Source organism: Anas acuta, chromosome 22, assembly GCF_963932015.1.
Source record: "Anas acuta chromosome 22, bAnaAcu1.1, whole genome shotgun sequence".
NCBI lineage: Eukaryota > Metazoa > Chordata > Aves > Anseriformes > Anatidae > Anas > Anas acuta.
The window spans coordinates 938,861-959,416 of NC_089000.1; the positions used below are offsets into that span (position 1 = coordinate 938,861).

Sequence of the window (20,556 nt, forward strand, 5' to 3'; positions counted from 1 at the left end):
GGTGGTTCCCTCTTTTTGTGTGGTTTCATTCCTGCTTCAGAACTATGAGGTTTTTTGGTTGCAACCAAGTGCAGCTGCTGGCTGAAATTGCAGCTGCTGATGGGGCATGCCAAGGATGGCCACCTACTGCGTGCGTCTGGCTCCCACTGAAGGTGTCAGGAGGTATGGACACTCAGCAGGCCGATGGCAGCCCTCAAAATTAGTCTCGTGTTTTTCGGTAACTAACAATAACGTCTTTGCCACCCTGAGGTTTTCATGTAAGTGCTTTTTCTTTCTCCACACACGAAATGCATGTAGCCCGCAAGCTTGCAGGTGGCTCCCAGCGTGCCTTCTCGTGGTGCTGGTGTCATGTTGTGACCTGTGTTGCCTTGTCCCTGTTTGCAGCTGAAGGAGCACCCGGAGAAGGGGGTGTACGTGAAGGGGCTTTCTCTGCACACTGTGCACAGCGTGGTCCAGTGCGAGCGGATCATGGAGATGGGCTGGAGGAACCGAGCAGTGGGTTACACCCTCATGAACAAGGACTCGTCCCGCTCCCACTCCATCTTCACCATCCATATGGAAATCTGCACCATAGGTAGGTGCTGAAAGTCCTGCGTCACGCCTGGGGCTAGCAGAGCGTGCAGTCTGACCAGGCATCCCCCAGCAAAATTCAGATCCTAAATGATTTTAGGTCCCATAGAATTGTGCCCTGATATTGACAAGCTTCACAGAGTGAAATGTCTGCGTATTCAAAATGTTGTCTCCTCCATTCCCCTTGGGAGAGGAATATCTTACGCTCAGGCTGGAAACATATTTCGTCTCCTTCTGTTTCTTTATCTTCTAAAACCTTTATTTCCAGCAAAGGGTGCTAAAACTAGCCCATACAATGGCTGGGAGCTCATGCTTTGTGAAGCCTGGAGAAGCTTGTATCATTATCTCTTTTGTCTGACCTTCTTTAGAGTGCAAGTCAGATCACTTCACCCAGTGATTCCTTCATTTAGCTTAATCGTGGAGCACATCTTTTAAGCAAACAGCTAATCTGGGTTTAAGGATGGAATAAAAGAGTCCCTTAATAATGTTTTGGTGACTAATTTTCCTTTCCCAAGTAGCTCATTTCCATTGGCATTTCCTTAGCTGATAAAGCTGCCTCACTGGGTCTGGACAAGGACCTTGAAAGGTTTTCTCTTGGGACTAAGAAAGGAATTAAGCTCCTATTTCTTTCTGGTCCTTGACCCCAGCTGAGGCTGTGAACAGCTTGACTGCATTTTCTTCAGCTGTTTCAGTCATGGGGAAGGTTACACAATGCCTTCCTAAGTTGTAGTTCCAGATGTTGATGACAGTACCTCATTTTCATCTACCCAAATGGGTGTGTGTGGGATTTTGGGGATTTCTCAATTAGCACAGCCAGTGGATGATAAACCTTGCATTATTTGGGTCCATCAAATCTCAACTTGAATCCTAACAGGGAAAATGAAATATTTACACTCCTCTTTTGTGTTGGGTGCAGGGCTCTTAATCTACTCTGCAACAATTTATCTGATGTAAAGCTTTAGAAGCTTGCTACACACAACAGAACAGCAGTGCAGAGGTTTTGCCTGCTGGGGGACAGTTTTGCTGTCTGGCTGTGGTCTCACCTCCTCCTTGGCAGAGCTCTGTGTAATCCCTGGACCTAAATTGTGTCCCAAGACCCTCACCCTCTGCACCTCGCCATCAGACATCAAACTGGAAATTCTGCAGCTCGCTTTCGCTTGTAGTTAAAAGTGAATACAGGCGAAACAGTGCAGCCTTGTCTGCATTTAAATCAAATCAATTTTTACCTTTTCCCCAGTTCCTCAGTTTCTGCCTTAAGATTTGTTACTGATCATCTGGAGGTGGCGAAGCACAAAGTTTTGGCAGTTGAATGGAAGACAGCTGGAATATTTGAGGAGAGAGTTGACAGTTCTTGCACCCTCCCACAGCTGGATGGTTCTACTGCTGTAATCCCTAGCTGAAATAGTTAACTGCATTGGTATATTGTCATCTCAAAGAGATGCATGGGCAAGTTCAAACTTATTTTCCAGTCACGCATGTAGTATGTTGTAGTTTTCAGGCAGTTAATATTTTAAAGGATCTCCTCGCAGTTATGTGAACTCTTAAAAAGTGAAAGTTCAGAAACAGGATTAAGGCAAACACCAGGCTCTGGCTGTGGAAGCATGAAATATGCAAGTTACTATCTGATTTTACAGTGGTGTGGCAGATATTTTATTTCTTTACATTGTGCTAAGGGATTGATTTGTTAACAGGAAGGCGTTTTAGTTCTTCTGCCACAGAAGTGGCTGACGGGTTGTGCGAGAATTAGACGAGAGGCTTTCAGGCTGCTGCAGGCATTTCAGCAATAGTCTGGAGACCTCGTTACCCCATGGATACTAAACCACTAAGCTCCCTGATTGAAACAAACAGCCTTCTTGGGTAAAAGGACTGGCAGGAACCAAAACAACTTTTTAATTGCCTGACAGTGTTTATATAAACTGGGAGAGGGAAGGAAAGAGTTAGAAAACCTGTTTTTTATGACTGTCCACTTACCCTGGCGCTCAGAAAGAATGGTGAGAGGGTGCTCTGTTTAAGCTCCATCCATTTTGTGTTTCTTTTTTTTTATTATTATTTTTTTTTTAGTTTTCCTATGTCTTGACATGCCACAAAGATCTGGAGTGAAACAACACTCTGCTGCAAATAGTAGGTTGTGCAGTTAACAGCCTATTGCTGTAACTAGTGAAATATCCTTGGGCAATCAATTTTATTTTCTTTTTCATGCTTACTGTAAAATTTTTAACTTTCCCCCATGCATCAGATTATTCATTATTCACGTTTAGGAGTTCTCCGCATTCATGAAGTTTAACTCAAACTAAATTCAAGGTTAGGTTTTGTAGAAGTCTGTCTGGAAAAGGTCAGACTGTTAAAACCTTGGGTTCTGGTGGGAATTTGTGCTTGGAGCATTAAAGACACTCTTCCCTTGAACTTGGGTTGCAATTATGAGGAATGACTGGGGCATGGACATTCAAGAGTGTGGTCCTGTGCTTTGGAGAGCAATCTGTGTTTTGGAGAAGTGTTTATTTACTCATAAAAACTCTCCATGAACCTGGGAAAATTAAGTCGCCAGAGAAATTGAAGGGTCCCTAAAGCAACTGGACCCACTCTCTCTTAGTCACAGATTTGTGTCATCACGTTAATTGTGCCTCAAAATTCAGGTCAAGGAAGCAGACACCACATGCATGAGGTGTGCTTCTAGGTAACTGGGGAGCTGGCTGTGAACTTCAGCTCACGTCTCCTATTATCCTTACGTGGTACGATGGGAATGGCACCAGTTCTCTGTGTCGGACTCCTCGCTCACTGAGGTCCGAGGTCCGGCTCCTCATCCAGGCGGTTAGGGCCGAGCTCAAGCCTGATGTCTGGGAGTTCTGTTTCTTGCTTGTGTTCCTTCATTTTACTTTCTCACTGAGAACGTCATTTGTTGAGGAGGAACAGATGCCGCTGAGCATGCTTGTGAGCTGAGTCACCGCGCTGCTCCATGGGCGAGGGGGAGAGCTGCCGGGCTTTCTGAGTGATTGGGCTGTCTCGGGACAGAAAGCCAGGTGGCCTTCCCCGGTGGTATTTGGATGCTTAGGAAGAATGTACTTGTTCTTCTGAAGCATAGCAAGAAACTTCTTGAATATAGCCATTGATTAGGGTAGGGTGGATTCCAGCCTTGAAATGCTCTTGTTTGGGAATTCATGGAGAAAATGTTTCCCACCATAGTGGTTACTGCAGCCTTTCCATGGTGGTCTGCAGCGCTAACCTTTCTGCCTTCCTCCTCTCCACGTCACGTAGGTGTTCAGATAGCCTGCTCTTTTGCCTGTGCCCTCCATCCAGCCTTACTCGGCTGCTGCCCATTGACCCCTGTTCTCATTTCATGCTTCCTCCCTTCCTTTTTTTCCAGTGCTCAGGCATTGTTTAATTGCATGATGCGATCTGGGGAGAAAAGAAGTTGTATAAAGTCACGGTCTGATCTTGTTACTTGCTGAGGGCTTTGCGTGAAATTCTAAACACTCAGCTTCTGTGGAAATATGTGGAGAGTGTGTGTGTGTGTGTGTGTGTTTAGAGTTCACTGGGATCGTAAGAACAGTTAGGAATTTTTACCATGCAGGATCTTGTTCAGGAAAGCACTAAAACATGTAGTTCTAAGATTAAGCAGGTATTTACTTAAAGGAATTAGGGCCCAAATGCAGACAAAGAACAGGGCTCAAACTGAAATGTAATGCCAAAGTTCTTGTTCTTAACTGCCAGGATGCTGCTTCTTGAGAAGAGCCTAACCCAGAATTATTTTCTTGCAGATGAGAGAGGGCAAGACCACCTTAGGGCTGCAAAACTCAATTTAGTGGATCTGGCAGGAAGTGAGAGACAGTCAAAAACTGGAGCCACAGGGGAGCGGCTCAAAGAGGCCACCAAAATCAACCTATCCCTCTCTGCTCTGGGCAATGTCATCTCAGCCCTGGTCGACGGCAGGTGCAAACACATCCCCTACCGCGACTCGAAGCTGACCAGGCTGCTGCAAGACTCCCTTGGAGGGAATACCAAGACCCTGATGATAGCATGCTTATCTCCAGCTGATAACAACTATGACGAAAGCCTCAGCACTCTGCGCTATGCTAATCGAGCAAAAAACATCAAGAACAAGCCCTCTATCAATGAGGACCCCAAAGATGCTCTGCTGAGGGAATATCAGGAGGAGATTAAGAAACTGAAGGCCATTCTAGCTGAACAGATGAACGCGAATAACTTGCCAGGTAGGAGAGCCCTGGTGGCTCCAAAGGTTTATCTTTGACCAAAAAAAACGTGCTTTTTCCACATACAATGCTCACCAGATTTTGCCTCAACCTTCCCCTCACCTGTTGCAGGAAGAGGTTTCCATTCTAGTAATGTGCTTTTTCTTTACTGTTTCCAAACTGACCTTATTCTACTGGTAAAGAGCATCTGAATTCACTAGCATTTTCTCTAGCTTTCAAGAACAACAAATTTTGTTTAAAAAAAAAAAAAAAAAGCTGATGTGATTCCAATCCTCGATTCTTCTTGGTCATTCTGGCTAGAATTTGGTCAGTCTCAGAGTGGTTTCAGCTGGCAGAACAAAGATGATAAAGAAATAGTAGTGTAAAATTCTTTATAGCATTCAGCCCCTGTTCTTCTAAACCATGGATTTTTTGATGCTACAAGGAAAGTTTTGCTTTTCTAGCAGCATTGCTTACAGAATGCCTTGTCCTCTCTTTGACGATTCAGCCCAGCCTCAGCAGACCCACTCTTTGCTCTGAAGTAGGAATAGCAAACACGGGAATAAATGGGTAAGAGCAGTGTTTAGGGACCTGATCACCTTCTGAGAATTGTACCCTAAAAAGGATAGTTTTTATCAGAAGAATAAGGCAGTAATATTTTTTTCTTCCCTTTTCTACCACTTTTCAAAAACAGCTGTGAAGAAAGGAGGCAATTTCCTTGCCTTCTTATCTCTTTCCCAGCTTATTTTATCTTCCAAATCTGTTAGCATAGCCCTGGAAACAGGTCTTCTGTTACTCTGTGACAGAGATTAAATTTATATTTGCTTTCATATACCCAAAGCTTAAACCTCTCCCCCTCTGCTCAGTGCTCTCTCCTCTCCCCACATCTTTGGAGTCCCATGCCAGTAGGCGTTTTATCAGCACAGATGCTGGCACATGAGTGCAGTTTAAAGGAGCACGCGGATTGAGATATTCTTTGCTCGTAGCCAGGTTCTTTGTTCTGTTTCCAAGCATTCTGAAGACAATCCCACCCAATAATTGTGTGTGATGTTTATTTCTGCTTTCCTTCACAGGCCTTCTACCTGCCGAGACTGCTCACTTGGAAGTGAAGCCAGCTCACCCCCTCAAACCCCAGCTAGATGTTGAAGCAGAGAAGCAGCTGATCAGAGAAGTAAGTCAGAAGGGGCTATGGCCTAGTGTCTTTGAAGCTTGTGGGGTTTTGTAATATTTTTATAATATAATGTAGGGGTGTGTGGTTCAGCCTTTCCAGTATACTTCTCATAATATTTTTTTGGTCTTGGGCCTTTTCCTGTGGCCAGAACATACGTTGTTGGAGGCCTTATTTACAATAGCATTTCTTTCAGTATTACTCACTCTAGTTCGTCTCCAGAGAGGTGGAGGTTCCCAAGATGTTTTGAAGTACACATAACAAAAAGGGGAAATTATGTGTGACACTTAGATTTGTTCTCTAAGAGGAGGAAGAAAAGTAGTACACAAAGACATTGGGAACAGTAGAAGGATGAAGATAAAGAAGGGAGACAGAGCCATGAGGAAGAATGAGGAGTTAAATAAACTTTCTTCTTACTTGTTACAAAACTCCTCCAGGGTATCACATCTGCCTAAGAGAGCAGTTTCTAGGGCTAATTAGTCGCCTTTCATCAGTACTGTGTTGACGTAAGTTACGGAAAAATGTGAAGAAAAATAAAGTTTTATTGGGGTGAATGTAAGATGTGACCTCCTGTACAGTCAGGAGCAGCACTGTTGCATCAGGCTCTGCTGTGCCTTTCAGGAGTACGAGGAGAAGCTGGCCCAGCTAAAGGCCAGCTATGAGGCAGAGCAGGAGTCTCGTGCCCGCCTCGAAGAGGACATCAGTAACCTGAGGAATTGCTATGATCTCAAGCTGTCTGCTCTCGAGGAGAACCTCAGGAAGGAAGCAGGTGTGGATGAGGAAGGTGGAGGGTGCACAGCACAGGCTGAAAATTCCCTGGTGCTGTTCATACACTGGGCCTTGGGCAAGAGCTGAAGCAGACAGTTTCTTGCAAAGTCTGCTGCTCTGAAGTGGCAGTGACTGCTACTGCAGCAAGTGCTGCCTGGCAGCAGCAGCAGCCTCTGCTCTACCCCTCCCTTACCAACAGCAGGAGCAGTAACTCTCCCTCCAGGGCCATTCATAAGACTCTCTGTCCCAGTTTGTCCTCTTCCCTCCTCCCCTGACCTCTTTTCCATGTCAGGACCAGCCTGGCCCTACCCTGTAAGCCTTGAGGCAACAGAATGCAATTTTGCCCACGTAGCTGTGAGTTTTCTCTGCCTTAGAGCAGCGTTCCGTTAGAACAGAGGTTTGCACTGCAGAGATGACTGGTCTCAGCAGGCAGCACTCTGTTTTGATCCAATTGGCTTCCCACAACTCACATGCCCAAGATGAGGGTGGCTGCAGCAGTATCTTCCATCGCATACAAATTTGACGCAGCTCTTGGTCTCCTGGTGAATTATCAACACCATCACTTTGCTGGAGGGCAGGTATTCCTGTCACACACCTTTAAGTTGTTGCCAGCTATCCTCTTCATTATTGCTTTTCATTTATACCTCTGCAGTGCCTCAGAGCATGTTTTGTAACATGCTTACGCAGCACCTATTACCCAATATTAATTCTAGAACCTATATTAATTTTTGATGCTATCACTTTCTAAGGTGAGAGGTTAATTTTTTCCCCTCTGATTACAAGTGTGCGCCTTCCAGGCCTCTGAAATAGATTTTCATGTGAACATGAGGATCCAGGCTCTCCCAGCCCTGTAAATCTGTATTCTTCAGCTGACCCTCTGGGTCTCTGGCTTTTTCTGACCAACGGCATAAGAAGGTAAGTAACAGACTTTTCCTCCCAGACAGACAGCTTTTGACTTTTGGGGAAGATTTTATGTGATGTTTTCACATACTCTATGCAGAGCTCATCACTTACTTAAATTGTGGGTATTTGCTCTTTTATTCTTCAGTTGCTATGAGGACTGAAACTGCTCCTGATGAGACACCTTTGCCTGAAGACTCTGTTGCTGCTGTGGATGAAGAACCAGTATCAGTCAAGGTACCCTTCAGGCCACTTCTCCCTCCTGGGCTGAATATGCCCAAGTGGGTAGTGTCATGCCTCATCTCTCCCGGTATTCATGCTGCATGTTTTCAGAGCTGCAGCCTTTCATTTCCTCTTGTCCTCAGGATGCAGCAGCGCCTCAGACTGTCCAAGACACTGGTGGTGTGAGCAGGGGGAGTGCTGGAGCAGAGGTGGCTGTCACCACGGAGGGGATTTCAGTGCCTGTAGACCAGCAGCAGGTGCTTGCCAGGTCAGTGACTGTGCTGCTGCTGCTAACTGCCTCCTGTGCATCGCACATTAGCTCATACAGGCAAGAAGCAATCCTGTTCTTGCATGGTGGTACAACTGTTGAGCTTTAGCAGTGTGATCCACACAGCACAAATCTAGGCAGATGTATAGGCAGTCTTTATTCCAAAATTATCTTTTGTCCTATTTGGACAGGTAAATAGCTGTTAGCTATGCTACTCTGATGCCAAATGCCAGAATTTTGAGAAAAATCTAGAGAAGTCGGTGTCAGTGGAAGAAAGTGAGTGTGCTTTCTGGATAACAAATCCTGCCTAGATCTTTAGACAGGGAAGTCTTTCCTTTGGATTTTTGCAGGTATAGTTTATAAAGTTGAGCCTGGCTGTTACTGACAGAGCTTAAATGCCCAAAGAACTTAAAGGTTGCCTCCTTTTCCTCTTGGAAAAATGTTCTGGAAGAGCATTTTCTAAATGCTGTAATATGAGTATATGTATGGTAGCAGGTCCTCCTGCCGTTCGCTGTGCATCTGGATGGATGTGATTACATCCTCTGTGACTCTTCATTGTCACTGAGATCACTTTTGCCTCATGCATCTGACAATGTTTGCAAGACTTGAGCCAGAACTGGCATCAAAATTATCCAAGAACCAAATTTTAGGGGCAGTGTTAGACTCAGGGCCTGGACCTGATGATTGAGATGTGAGGAGTGCAGCGTCAGGTCTTGTGCTTGGCCAATCTCAGGTGCATCCTGTCTTGAAGGTTTTCCTCCAGGTGAAAGCTGCCTTGAGAGGATTCATTTAGTCAGAGTACAACCCAGCATACTGAGACAAAATGAGGGCTTAGGGCTGTTTCAGAAATCCTGCTGATTTCTATGTTTTGCTCTGTTGCATAAAATATAATGTGCATAGTAAAGTTTGATTCTGAAAAATTCTGTTTTTTAACTAAGTCTTTTAGTTTCACTGTGAGCTCCTGTGACACATGCTTGCTCCTCTGGGCCTCTCCCAGCTGAAGAAAGAGCTATTAAGAAATCTAAAATAACATTGTTTGTAATTTGTGGGCAATTCTGTCTCTTTCTAATGGAGCTAGCTCGAAAGAAACCAATTGTTTTGACTATATATCAAATCCTTTTGCAGTTTTCCTTTTTGTGATAAACAAGATAAAAATACTCTCCCAATTACATTGTTAAAATCAAAAGTTCTCTGCAGGTTAGGCAGGAGGGTTTGATTCCACAGGTATGGGACTTTCAAAGGCGCCTTTTAAAAGCTTTACGCATCAGGATGGCTGTGAGCTCTCTGATACCCAGCAGAGCAGGATTCAGTCCTGCATTAAGCAAATGAAACTGAAGGCTACTTGGCAAGTGCAGTGGAGTAGAGTAGTAGGTCATCTCTGGCAGAGAATGAGCCCTTTTGGATGGGTTTGAAGATAATTAAGAGGCTATTATCAGTGGAGCTTTTATCAGTAGTGGGATTTTCTCTGATTTGAGCCAGTGCTGGCAAACCTGAGCTATTTGCTCTGCTGCAGATCCCAGTGCAGACAAAGAGACCAGTTCTGGAGCACAGTGTGCCCTGTCTGAACAGGTATGAGCCACATCAGGGAAAATGGTGCCTAGTGTTGTTCGCAGCATCAGTGCAGTGGTTTGAGGGGCAACCTGCCTGGGATCTGAATTCTTCTAATGCCTGGCTGCGGTGAGGGACTCTTGGTTTCAGCACTTTGTCAGGTACATATCTGCCTTCTGGGCAGATCAGTGGGACTAAATCACTGTTGCCCTTAAAAGGTGGAACAAAGCACAATAAAGAGTGGTGGTGTGCTCACAGACTGCTTTTAAATCGAACAGCACTGTTCAGATGATGCTGTGCAGTGTTTCACTCTACCTCAGACTACTTACAAATCCCCTTGCGCTCCTGGTGTGAGGTACGAGGGCCTACTTGGATGGTGCTGTAAGAACACAGGGGAGCCCTGACACTCTAGGGCTTTCTTTATACCCATGCTAGAGTGTATGGGACCATGCAGTGTGGATGTGGGCCCTTATTTGAAGCCAATCATCTTGTGTTTGCACCCAGGCAGTGATGCTGAGGTAACCCATGCCATTAACTCTGGCTGATGTTGTCCCAAGAAAAATTGTGGTGTGGCTTGTAGCCATGCCACTTCACTTTTCACCATTTAAAATACGTTTTCATCATTTTGGCACCCTCTGTGTATGCTTTGAGAGACTTTCAAAACAAGAAATAATAACTGAATGATAAATTCCATGAAACTTTTTTTTTTCTTTGAGTGTAGATACAGATTTTCAGTCTCACATGATGACAAAGGTGATCAGAATAACCTGTGTTTCTGTCACTAGAAACTCCATATGAGTATATATGACGGAAACTGTTATTAAAAGTGGAATTTGCCATGATTACTCAGGGCAGCAAATCTCTGCAGGAGTCACTATTTCTGTATTGCATGGTCTCAAGTGCCATTCAGGTAAGGAAGAGCATTCTTCACAGCTACACAAATGTTTCTCAGTACTGCCCAGCTAAGAGAAGCATTTGTCTTTCCCAGGCTGCAGATGCTAGAGCAACAGGTGGTAGGGGGGGAACAGGCTAAAAACAAGGACCTCAAGGAAAAGCATAAACGCCGGAAAAAGTATGCAGATGAGCGGAGAATGCAGCTAGTGACTGCACTGCAGAAATCTGATGAGGACAGCAGCGACTGGGTTCTGCTTAATGTCTACGACTCCATCCAGGAGGAGGTTCGAGTCAAGAGCAAACTTCTGGAGAAAATGCAGAAAAAGGTGAGCCTGTAAAAGCTGCTCCTTGTTATCCCTGCTTAAGATTTAGGGAGCATCCAGTGGAGTTAATCTCAGGATGGCTTTTTTACTTCTTAGTTCAATGCATCCGCATCCATCTTTCCTCCTCTGCTTACCTTTTTTTTTTTTTTTTTTTTAATGCTAATGTTTACAGAATGAGTCCAGCTGTGTAATATTTCATCTGTCTGCATTAGTACTCACAGTGCTTGCATGCATTTTTATGAAATGTTGGATGGAACTGCCCTCACTGAGCTGTTCCACGACTCCAGCCTTCTCAAATCCCTACCCGAGGGCTTTAAAATCCGGTCTCTTTATTGTGTACCACGCTGCCCAGAGAAACATGTCTGTTCATGGGAGAGGATGCAACTCCCTCTGCTGACCTATGCAGCCTATTGCACAGCGTGCTACATCCTCAGCAGCACCAGTTCTCATCACACAAGAAATTACAGTGTGAGAAGTTCTCTAGGAAAACAACAAACAAACAAACGTGCAAATATTATAATATTTATATATATAAAAGCAATGCCCTTAAATACTAGGCATGCTTGAAAATAAGTTTTGCTCTGATGGTATAAAGCGGACTTGGAGGAGCTTCAAAAATTGTGTATATATGCAGCCAGAAATCTACACGTGAAGGATTTGATGTATTTAGGTTATCAAAGTAATATGCCACCCTTTTCATCCAAGCTAGAAACACCCACAACTTTATTAGCACAGGACACGGAATATACCTGTGAGTTTAATTTGAAGACTATTTGAAGACTCAGTAATTTAGAGGATGATGTGACAAGTCTTCCATTAAAACAGATGTGGAATGATCTCTCCAGATAAATCTCATCCTAATTCTTAATTATAAATTAAAAAGCTTTCCAAACACTGATGAAGCTTTTGTTTTTAAGAGTGGGAGGTAACAGTAAGTGCTTATTAACTGTTTTATCTTTTGAATTTTGTTAAATTGCTGGCTTCAGTCGAGCGTAAATCCAGATCACAGAATCCTTGTAGCATTTTTGTTTTTCCACCATTGCTTTTCTGTAAGCACTTCCTCGTTCTTGTGTAAAGGGACAGTGAAAGTAGAAGTTGTTGATCCACTTTCGCCAAGCTGTTCATTTTCATGTAGCATTGTCACCTCCCTCTTATTTGCCTTCTGAGTAAACCATCTGACTGATTTCCACCTCTGCGCCTAACAAATGTTTCTGCTCGCAGTAACCCACGGTCCTCTCTCTGTTATAACCCCAACTCGCCATTTTGCTTTTATGACACAGCTGCAGGCTGCCGAGACCGAGATCAAAGATCTGCAGTCAGAGTTTGAGCTGGAGAAGATCGATTACCTCAACACCATCCGCCGGCTGGAGCGAGACTCCATGCTCTTCCAGCAGCTGCTGGATCAGGTGCAGTCCCTCATCCGGCGTGACTGCAACTACAGCAATCTGGAGAAGATTAAGCATGAGTCTGTCTGGGATGAGGAGGCTGGCTGCTGGAAAATTCCAGAGCCTGTCATTCAAAAAACCCACCTGCCTGCAGGTAAGAGGAGCATCTGGATCTTACCACCACCATGTAGCTTCTTCAGAGCTCACCAGCACGTCGATACATGGTGTTTGGACTGCACTCACATGTAAAACTTTCCACGTATAGCTGAGGCTTTCTAGGAATAATTTAGTGAGGACAAAGCTGCCTGTTTCTAGGTCTGCACAAATATTTGTGCTGAGTAGGTGATATAGGTTGGGAAGCAGGCACAGGGCTCCCCACTAAGCTGCCTGTGTTCGATAGTGCAGTCCTCTGCATGCCTTCTGGGCAGAGTGAAATCACAACTAGTGTTTAAACAAGTAAGATGCCCTTTTTAAAGCTGCTCCTCCTAGGATCTGAAAACACTTCACATTAATGAATATGTCCTACAAGGGTGATACTATAGGGCCTGTTTCAAACCTTTAGAAGCTAAAGTGAGACGACTTTCCTGAAGCTTCACAGCAGCATTTAGTTGATTGAGAATTAGAATTCAGCATCCTTGTGTAATTCCAAGGTATGAGTTGCCTCAGCCTTGGAGACGCGTTGCCATTCCTGCAAGACAAGAGCTGTTGAACCATGTGCAACTGCTTTAGCTGATCCATATCCTAAACCACTCACTGGAGATGAATCACTGTACGGCTCCTCCAGGCATCTGTTATCCTAATTATCAGTGATTTGAGCAGTGGTGGGGATCAGGGAGTGCGTAATTGTTTTAGAGATGACAGCCCTTTAATGCTGTGCTTTTCTCATAGCAGTTCCAGCACTGCTACAGTCTAAATCTGCCAGAAAGAGCCCTTCAGCTGAGAGTGGAGAACCAACGGTAAGCTGTATTTCTCCTCCTGAGGCCCTGAAAAGTCCTGCTCAGACATCACCATGAGACACGGCCATGGTCTGTGTGCTGTGGGCAGAGTTAGGTGACTGCCCAGGCACGTGCTCACAGCTGGTGTCAGCCAGCAGGTTTAGCCAAGGACCCTTGAAGATGCGCGTCAGACAAGAGCTGACCTTGTTCTCAGACAAGAAATTGTTCATTTTGGGCAGTTCACCTCCTGGTCTGGTAGCAGAATTGCTTTTATTGCTTTAACTTTGCATCACTCACAGCTTTGCCCAAACCAGGCTTGACCATGTAGCTGGTACATGCGTTTCACCGTGTCACTCTGCCCAGGAGCTTGCTTTTTTATCCAATTTACTGTAGTTTGTGGTATTTCTAAGCCTTAACCCAGGATACCTGTGTGCCTAAGGGCCGGTACAGAGTACAGCGCTGCTGACGGTGCTTTCTGATTGCAGCAAGAGGAAGACCGCTACAAGCTGATGCTGAACAGGAGCGAGAGTGAGAGCATTGCCAGCAATTACTTCCGATCCAAGCGAGCCAGCCAGATTCTTAACACTGATCCAATGAAGAACCGAGGTAAACACATCTTTGTGGTCTTTTGTCTGATATATTGTGGGCATTCATATTGTTTTTCCAAGAATAAACTTCATGGGGCGCTAATTCTCTTGGGAGCACTGTCCCAAGCCTGAAGCATTCTCCTACAGATTGCTATGGACGTAGTCTTATCTAAAAGTGTGATGGACATGGTGAAAGTTGGTGTAGGGATAATTAAATAGGAACATTCAAAAACTTGGTTGGTGATACACATGGATCCCTTGAACTTAACAGGAAATTACTTGCAGAATGAGGTCTGTTCCTGTTTTTAATTAAAAATGTTAATTTCATTAATAATTTAAAAATAGCCGCAGAACCCCAGAGTGTTGCTGCACCTATTCACAAAATAGGTGTTGTCAGCCAGCACGAGATGTAAAGTGTTTTACCCCTGGACAGGGGCTACACAGGACAAAAAGTAGCACGTGGAGAAGAACAGGGCTGGGGGAGGGATGTGTTGGCCCCGTGCTGGTCCCAGATGATCTCTGTGGCAGAACCAAATCCACTCCCGGATCGTGTGTGTGATGGCAGCTTCCGAGAGCAGAGAGCAGCTGCTTGGCTCCCTCTGCCCTTGGGAAATCTGCCTGGGGCACATTGATGAGGACGTGGAGAACATTGCTGGGAATAAATAGGCTCGTAGAATTGCTAAGGTTGGAAAAGACCTCCAAGCTCCTGTGGTCCAACTGTCCCCCAACCACTACTATCACCCACCAGGTCCCACTTTTCCTTAACCAGCCTTGAACTGCATTACTGCCCTTTTTTGCCCATGTTTCTCTCCTTTCCAGCTCAGCCCACCGCTCCCTCGGGGCTGAACGCCGCTGTGACCAGCACCTCCGCCACGCTGCTGCCCCAGCCCCGTCCGTTCCGCCTCGAATCGCTCGACTTCACACCTCCGGCCTCCAAAACCACGCGGAAAAGGGGCAAAGGCGGCGTGGGCAGCGACGCCTCCTGACTGCGGGGTCGGGATGCGGGGGGACTGCGGGGCTGGGGGAGCTGCGCGGGGCCTGGCGCTGTAATTCCACCCCAACACGGACAGCGTTGGCTTGGGGCTGCCGAGTGTGTGTGTGCGGTGCGGGCAGCCCTGTGCCTGTCCCCCTGCTGCTCTCCTCCTGCCTCTTGGCCCCTCTCCTGCTCAGATCCCTGCCCCCGGGGTGGGGGGGGGGGGGGGGCGCAGCGGCGGGGCCGGGTCTCGAACCCGTGTCCCCAGCCCCTCACCGCCCCCCCCAGCTTACACCGCGTCCCTGCTTCGGGCCGGGCCGGAGCCCCGCCTTGATTGGCCGGCGGCGCGGAGCTGTCTGCCGCTGATTGGACAGCGGCGGAGGCGGGCTCGGAGCTGATTGGCCGCCTGCCCTCGGCCCGCCTTTTCCTGAGGAGCCTGGCGCCGGCGAGAAGATGGCGGCGGCCGCGGCGCGCCTGTGGTGGCTGCTGGCGGCGGCGGCGGCGGCCGGGGCTGGGCCCCGCACCCTGGTGCTGCTGGAGAACGGCAGCCTGCGGGACACGCACTCGCTCTTCTTCCGCAGCCTGGCGGGTAGGGGCGGCGGCGGGGCTGGTGGGCGGCGGGAAGGGGCCGGGAAGGCGCCGGGAAGGCGGTGGCGGCGCTGAGGGCCCGCTGCAGGCCGGGCCGGGGCTGAGCGCTGCGTGTGGCGGCCGCAGACAGGGGCTTCGAGCTCACCTTCCGCACCGCGGACGACGCCGGGCTGTCCCTCATCAAGTACGGGGAGTTTCTCTACGACAACCTCATCGTCTTCGCGCCGTCCATCGAAGGTGAGCGCGGGGGCAGCGCTCGGGGGGCGCCCGGGGCCGGCTGAGGCGCCAGGCGGGGGGAGTGACGGAGCTGCGGTGTGTGTGTGTGCCCCTGCAGATTTCGGGGGGAACATCAATGTGGAGACCATCACTGCCTTCATCGACGGCGGAGGCAGCGTCCTGGTGGCTGCCAGCTCGGACATTGGTAAGTGCCAGCCCTGGTCAGGGGGCGAGCGGCAAGCCGAGGGGGTGAGCAGCAAGCCAGCGGGTTTTGGCTGCTGCTTGTACCACGTTCCTGCCCTGCGTGGGCCTTGCGACCATCAAGCAGTTTGTTCATCCTTCCCAGAGCTCCTGCAGAAAAATAAACAGGATGAGAAACAAAACGTGTTACCTGATAGGCATGTAGGGCAGCATCCTTCAGCTCTGCATTTGGCAGATGCACTGCAGAAACACATGCTTGGGAAGGAAAAGACTTTCTATGCTCTTTGTGGAAGGGGGATTTAACTAAACAGTACTTCACACATGTAGCTTCTTGTGGTGAACAGCAGGGTCGGTACTCTGAAGAAATGGTGATAGTTCTTGGGATAAAAAAAATACATCCTTTGTTCCTATTCTAAATGGGAATTTAGCAGAAAAAGGTTGTGATGCTCAGGGTTTGGCCAGTAGAGTGCCAAACGTGTCACTTTGAGTTGAATTTACTTGTTATTTTGAGCGTTGAGACTGGCACTGTGACCTTCAGAGCATGCTGCATAACAGAGAATCCATTTTCTCCATTTAGGTGATCCACTGCGAGAGCTGGGCAGTGAATGCGGGATAGAATTTGATGAGGAAAGGACAGCTGTTATCGACCATCACAACTACGATATCTCAGACCCAGGCCAGGTAAACGTGTATTTGCTTGTTCTGGGCTTTGTTAATGAGAACATATGTGGAAAAGTTGAGAGATGAATATTCTGTTCTTACTTTCCGTTTTTTTCTTCCATCCATTCTCTCCTAACCCAGCTTGTTCCTAAGAAAGTCATAAGTGGTGCTGTTTAACGGTGTCCGGTCATGCTGCAGTCAGAGCGCTGACATAATAGCACAGAGCTGTGTGCATGCTGCCTTTTAATTCAGCTGTAATCCAAAAACTGTTCAGTTTTGATTGCCTGTAAAAACAAAGTTAACTTTCAAGCAAAAAAAGAAGCTGCTGCTTGCTTTTCTAAAACCTGAAAGTTACTGAAGGTGCATAAAAATGCATTTGCCTGTGCAGTGCATTTATGCAGATCTCTTGTTTCCTCCAAGCACACGCTCATAGTCGCAGATGCTGAGAATCTACTGAAGGCTCCCACCATCGTGGGGAAAACAACGCTGAACCCCATCCTCTTCCGAGGAGTTGGGTAAGTGACCTGCCACAGGGCGTGGACAGGGAGGGCATTGGGGCAAGGTGACTGTTGTTGGGGAAGCAGCACAAAAATCTTGGTGTTAGTGTGAGCGAAGGGCAGGGTGAACTCCTAACGTGAGAAATCTGTGTTGATTTTGAATCACAATGAAAAGAAAATCTCCCAGGCAGCTTAGATCTTGACTTGGTGATGTTTCTTAATAGAAGTTAATGAAGCTTGACTGAATACCTTGAGAAAGTAACTCGTTTCTGTAAGGGTACAATTTCTGCAGCTGTCTCACCACATCCAAGGGTGAGAAGATTTGTGCAGCCTAGTTGGTGCCTGCACATTCCCGTGGCTGTTCATGCTGCTCATGCTGCTCATTTTCCCTCTTCCTGCAAGGATGGTGGCTGATCCTGACAACCCGCTGGTGCTGGATATCCTGACCGGCTCTTCTACCTCTTACTCCTTTTTCCCAGATAAACCCATTACTCAGGTATGTTCGCTGACTTTCTTTTCTTCTAGGCTGTACTACTTTGTTCAAATCCCTCACATTTCAACAACTTGGAAGAAAGCTCTTGTGGTGACTTTGAAAGTCACCTGCTTCCTGATATCTCCCTGGGAATTTTTCTTCCTCCATGCTTTTTGTTGGTGACAAAATATCCAGCATGAATGATACTTTAGAATAAGTATCAGCCTAGATCAAAGCATATCCTCTTTAAAGGGCTGCATCCCAGGCAGAGAGGGTAGGAATAAAATGCTATGGATCCCATTCATTGTTATTCTGAGCAGTTTCTTATCTTCTGTTTAGCTGTGAAGCATGCTCCCTGTGGTCAGACTGTTCCACCTCGAAGCAAACCTGTAGCAATAGTGAAATCAGATAACTTGGAGATTGACTAGCTCTTCTTTACTCATTCCTAAACTGGCTAAACATCTTTTAAATGTGCTCCTTTCCAGTATCCACATGCAGTTGGGAAGAACACCCTTCTGATCGCAGGACTCCAAGCAAGGAACAACGCTCGCGTTGTTTTCAGCGGCTCTTTGGATTTCTTCAGCGATGCCTTCTTCAATTCTGCTGTGCAGAAAGCTACTCCTGGCTCCAAGAGGTGCACTAGCTTCTGGGCATTCCTTCCCAAGGGATATTTGGGGAGTTGGAGGCAACAGGCAACAAAGTTTCCTGCTGCGGGAAACAGCAAAAAGCTTTAATGCAAATAGGGTGTGATCCAATGCTTTGGCCTTGAGGGATGAAGTGCTTTGCAAAATAATTCTCTGTTAACCCAGGATAGCTTTTTCTTGCTTTTAGATCTGTTCATGGCTTGTTTTTTGGCATGTGTTGTGTTTTTTAGAGTGTCTGCCATACTTTCTTTGCATTCCTTCATCTCTAGGTACTCGCAGACTGGTAATTACGAGCTGGCTGTTGCCTTGTCGCGCTGGGTGTTCAAGGAAGAGGGCGTGCTGCGCGTTGGAGCCGTGTCTCACCACCGCGTGGGAGAACTTGCACCTCCTAATGCCTACACCGTCACCGATCTCGTGGTAAGGCTGCGCGCAGGGCGGCCTGCTTGGAACAGGCTCCTGTCATGTGGGCAGGAAGAAACCAGGAGCTGAAAAGTGTAGTTGGATCCTTTTTCCTACTGCTGTAACATAGATATTTACTTACTCTCTGACTAGTGAGAGCTGCTTTGATTACTGATCCGTAGACTGTGTTTCCCAGAGGGATAACTTACCTAACCAGCTTTGGAAAAAGAAATCTGGGAGAACTCCCTGGTCACTTCAGGCTGTATCCCTTCTGGAGTCTTCTGCTGGGGTCCAGGTGTGTTTTCAGGCATCTCTCCTGACTCCTGTTCATGCACTGGTTTGTTCCAGGAGTACAGCATCGTAATTGAAAAGCTTTCTGATGGAAAGTGGGTTCCCTTTGACGGAGATGATATCCAGCTGGAGTTCGTCCGCATCGATCCGTTCGTGCGGACTTTCTTGAAGAGAAACGGTAGGTTCCCCTCACCTCTCCAGACCCACGTCGAGATGTTTTCTCCTCGGCATGGCAGCGTTGTAGTAGGAAGACCTGTGAAGGCTTCCACAGCTTCTGTCTTCCAATTGCTCATGTCAGTTCAATGTTGCGACTCTTTCTTAGGTGGCAAGTACAGCGTGCAGTTCAAGCTGCCGGATGTCTACGGAGTGTTCCAGTTCAAAGTGGATTATAACCGCCTGGGTTATACCCACCTCTACTCCTCTACCCAGGTCAGTACGGTGGGAATGAATCATGCAAGAGGAAAGGGATCTCTGTTAAGTTGTTACTGAGATGCAAGGTACTTGAATGTACATGGAGTTACAGCACTTCTGACTTTATTTGCATTTTGGGGTTTGGAAATGAGCTGCGCATGAAACTAATTGTGGTTACCCCTTCTTTGGACAAGTGTACAGTTGCTGCAAATGCCCGTGCAGAGAGCCTTACCATTGTGCAGGCTTGAACTGAGCAAGTATTTCCTCCAGAGTAGAGCATTTGGAGCTTTAAAAATATGTGGGACACATGAGAATGTTTTTGGTATCGGCTAAAAGCTGCAGTTCAGCCCTAGAAACAAATAGTTCAATTGCCTTTTCAGTAACCTAACAGGTGCTGAGGAGCACAGGGAGTCAGAGGTGCGTGCAGGGGATTATCTTGATCCGTTACTGGGTCCTGCCAAACTCAAAAGGAATGCCACCTTTTCTCCTAGGTGTCCGTGCGTCCCCTCCAGCACACGCAGTACGAACGTTTCATCCCCTCGGCGTACCCGTACTACGCTGGAGCCTTCTCCATGATGGTGGGCCTCTTCATGTTCAGCATTGTCTTCTTGCACATGAAGGAGAAGGAGAAATCTGACTGAGCTCTCCCTATGGGAGGAGGAGCCTTTTCCCTGGCACCGTGTGGAGAGGGGCAGCACTCGGGGCCCTTACAGTAACTGTGTGAGGACTGGTAGGTGCCAGACTGGTTTGGGGCTTTTTTTTTTTATTACTATTATTACATATGGGTTGATGAACAAGAGAGAAAATGAAGTAAAACGAGATTTGTTGACAAAATGTTTGCAAACACGGAAATGTGACAGCTCAGGTCTTGTTGCTCCTTGATTGTTTCTCAGTGCTGCTGTTCTGTTTGCCCCACCCTGTGGCTGGAATGATTTTGAGTTGAGATTAACTCCATTTTCAAAATAAAGTCTTGTTCCTCTCACCGCGTACTGAAGTGAGTGAATTACTGAGAAGAGCTCTCTGATGAGGAAAGCGCACGGTCAGCACGTGGGAGGAGGTTGGAGGGGAGCGCTGCCTGTGCTGCCGAATCCTCCCCTGCTCCTGGTGCAGAAAGCAGCGGGTACAGCGGGGGTGAGGTACGGCACGGGCTGCATCGCTTTGTTCCTGGGGCTCCGTGTCATCCTTCCCTGTCTCAGTCCAGCCCCGCAGCACTGTACCTGCAGGGCAGGCGGGGGTTTCACTGCTGCCTGAGGGCACTGCCCCATCCTGCTGCACCCCTCTCCAGCTGCTTTGCCTTCCTGGGACCCTCGCAAACAAACCAACGTTTGTGTTTCTCACCGCTTGGGGAAAAAAAATAACCCAGCATGGCACCACCAGCCCTGCAGCCTTTCCCCTCAGCCCTCCTGCAGCCTGGTGGGAGACGCAGGGGGGTTGGAGCAGCACGAAGGC

General features: G+C 47.2%; 2 protein-coding genes across 7 annotated transcripts in view; both read left to right on the forward strand.

Moving 5' to 3' along the window:
- Positions 1 to 14,837, forward strand: part of KIF17 (kinesin family member 17) — a 28,739-nt gene extending 13,902 nt beyond the window's left edge. For 5 of the 6 annotated variants that reach the window (XM_068658549.1, XM_068658550.1, XM_068658555.1 and 2 more), the window contains 11 exons: positions 385 to 574; positions 4,326 to 4,778; positions 5,831 to 5,928; positions 6,547 to 6,694; positions 7,742 to 7,830; positions 7,959 to 8,083; positions 10,620 to 10,851; positions 12,129 to 12,387; positions 13,122 to 13,189; positions 13,654 to 13,774; positions 14,575 to 14,837. In XM_068658549.1, the coding sequence (XP_068514650.1) occupies positions 385 to 574; positions 4,326 to 4,778; positions 5,831 to 5,928; positions 6,547 to 6,694; positions 7,742 to 7,830; positions 7,959 to 8,083; positions 10,620 to 10,851; positions 12,129 to 12,387; positions 13,122 to 13,189; positions 13,654 to 13,774; positions 14,575 to 14,741 (1,950 nt within the window). In that variant the 3' untranslated portion in view covers positions 14,742 to 14,837. The remainder of the gene's footprint in view (positions 1 to 384; positions 575 to 4,325; positions 4,779 to 5,830; positions 5,929 to 6,546; positions 6,695 to 7,741; positions 7,831 to 7,958; positions 8,084 to 10,619; positions 10,852 to 12,128; positions 12,388 to 13,121; positions 13,190 to 13,653; positions 13,775 to 14,574) is intronic. The other variant, XM_068658551.1, reaches the window with a different exon arrangement.
- A 309-nt stretch (positions 14,838 to 15,146) lies between these two features.
- DDOST (dolichyl-diphosphooligosaccharide--protein glycosyltransferase non-catalytic subunit) lies at positions 15,147 to 20,089 on the forward strand. The gene is made up of 11 exons (XM_068658560.1): positions 15,147 to 15,317; positions 15,443 to 15,553; positions 15,651 to 15,737; positions 16,311 to 16,414; positions 16,814 to 16,908; positions 17,293 to 17,386; positions 17,848 to 17,996; positions 18,276 to 18,423; positions 18,754 to 18,874; positions 19,019 to 19,125; positions 19,599 to 20,089. Exons 1-11 carry the CDS (start codon positions 15,182 to 15,184, stop codon positions 19,746 to 19,748), a joined length of 1,302 nt encoding a protein of 433 aa, XP_068514661.1. The 5' UTR covers positions 15,147 to 15,181; the 3' UTR covers positions 19,749 to 20,089.
- The last annotated feature ends 467 nt before the right edge of the window (positions 20,090 to 20,556 follow it).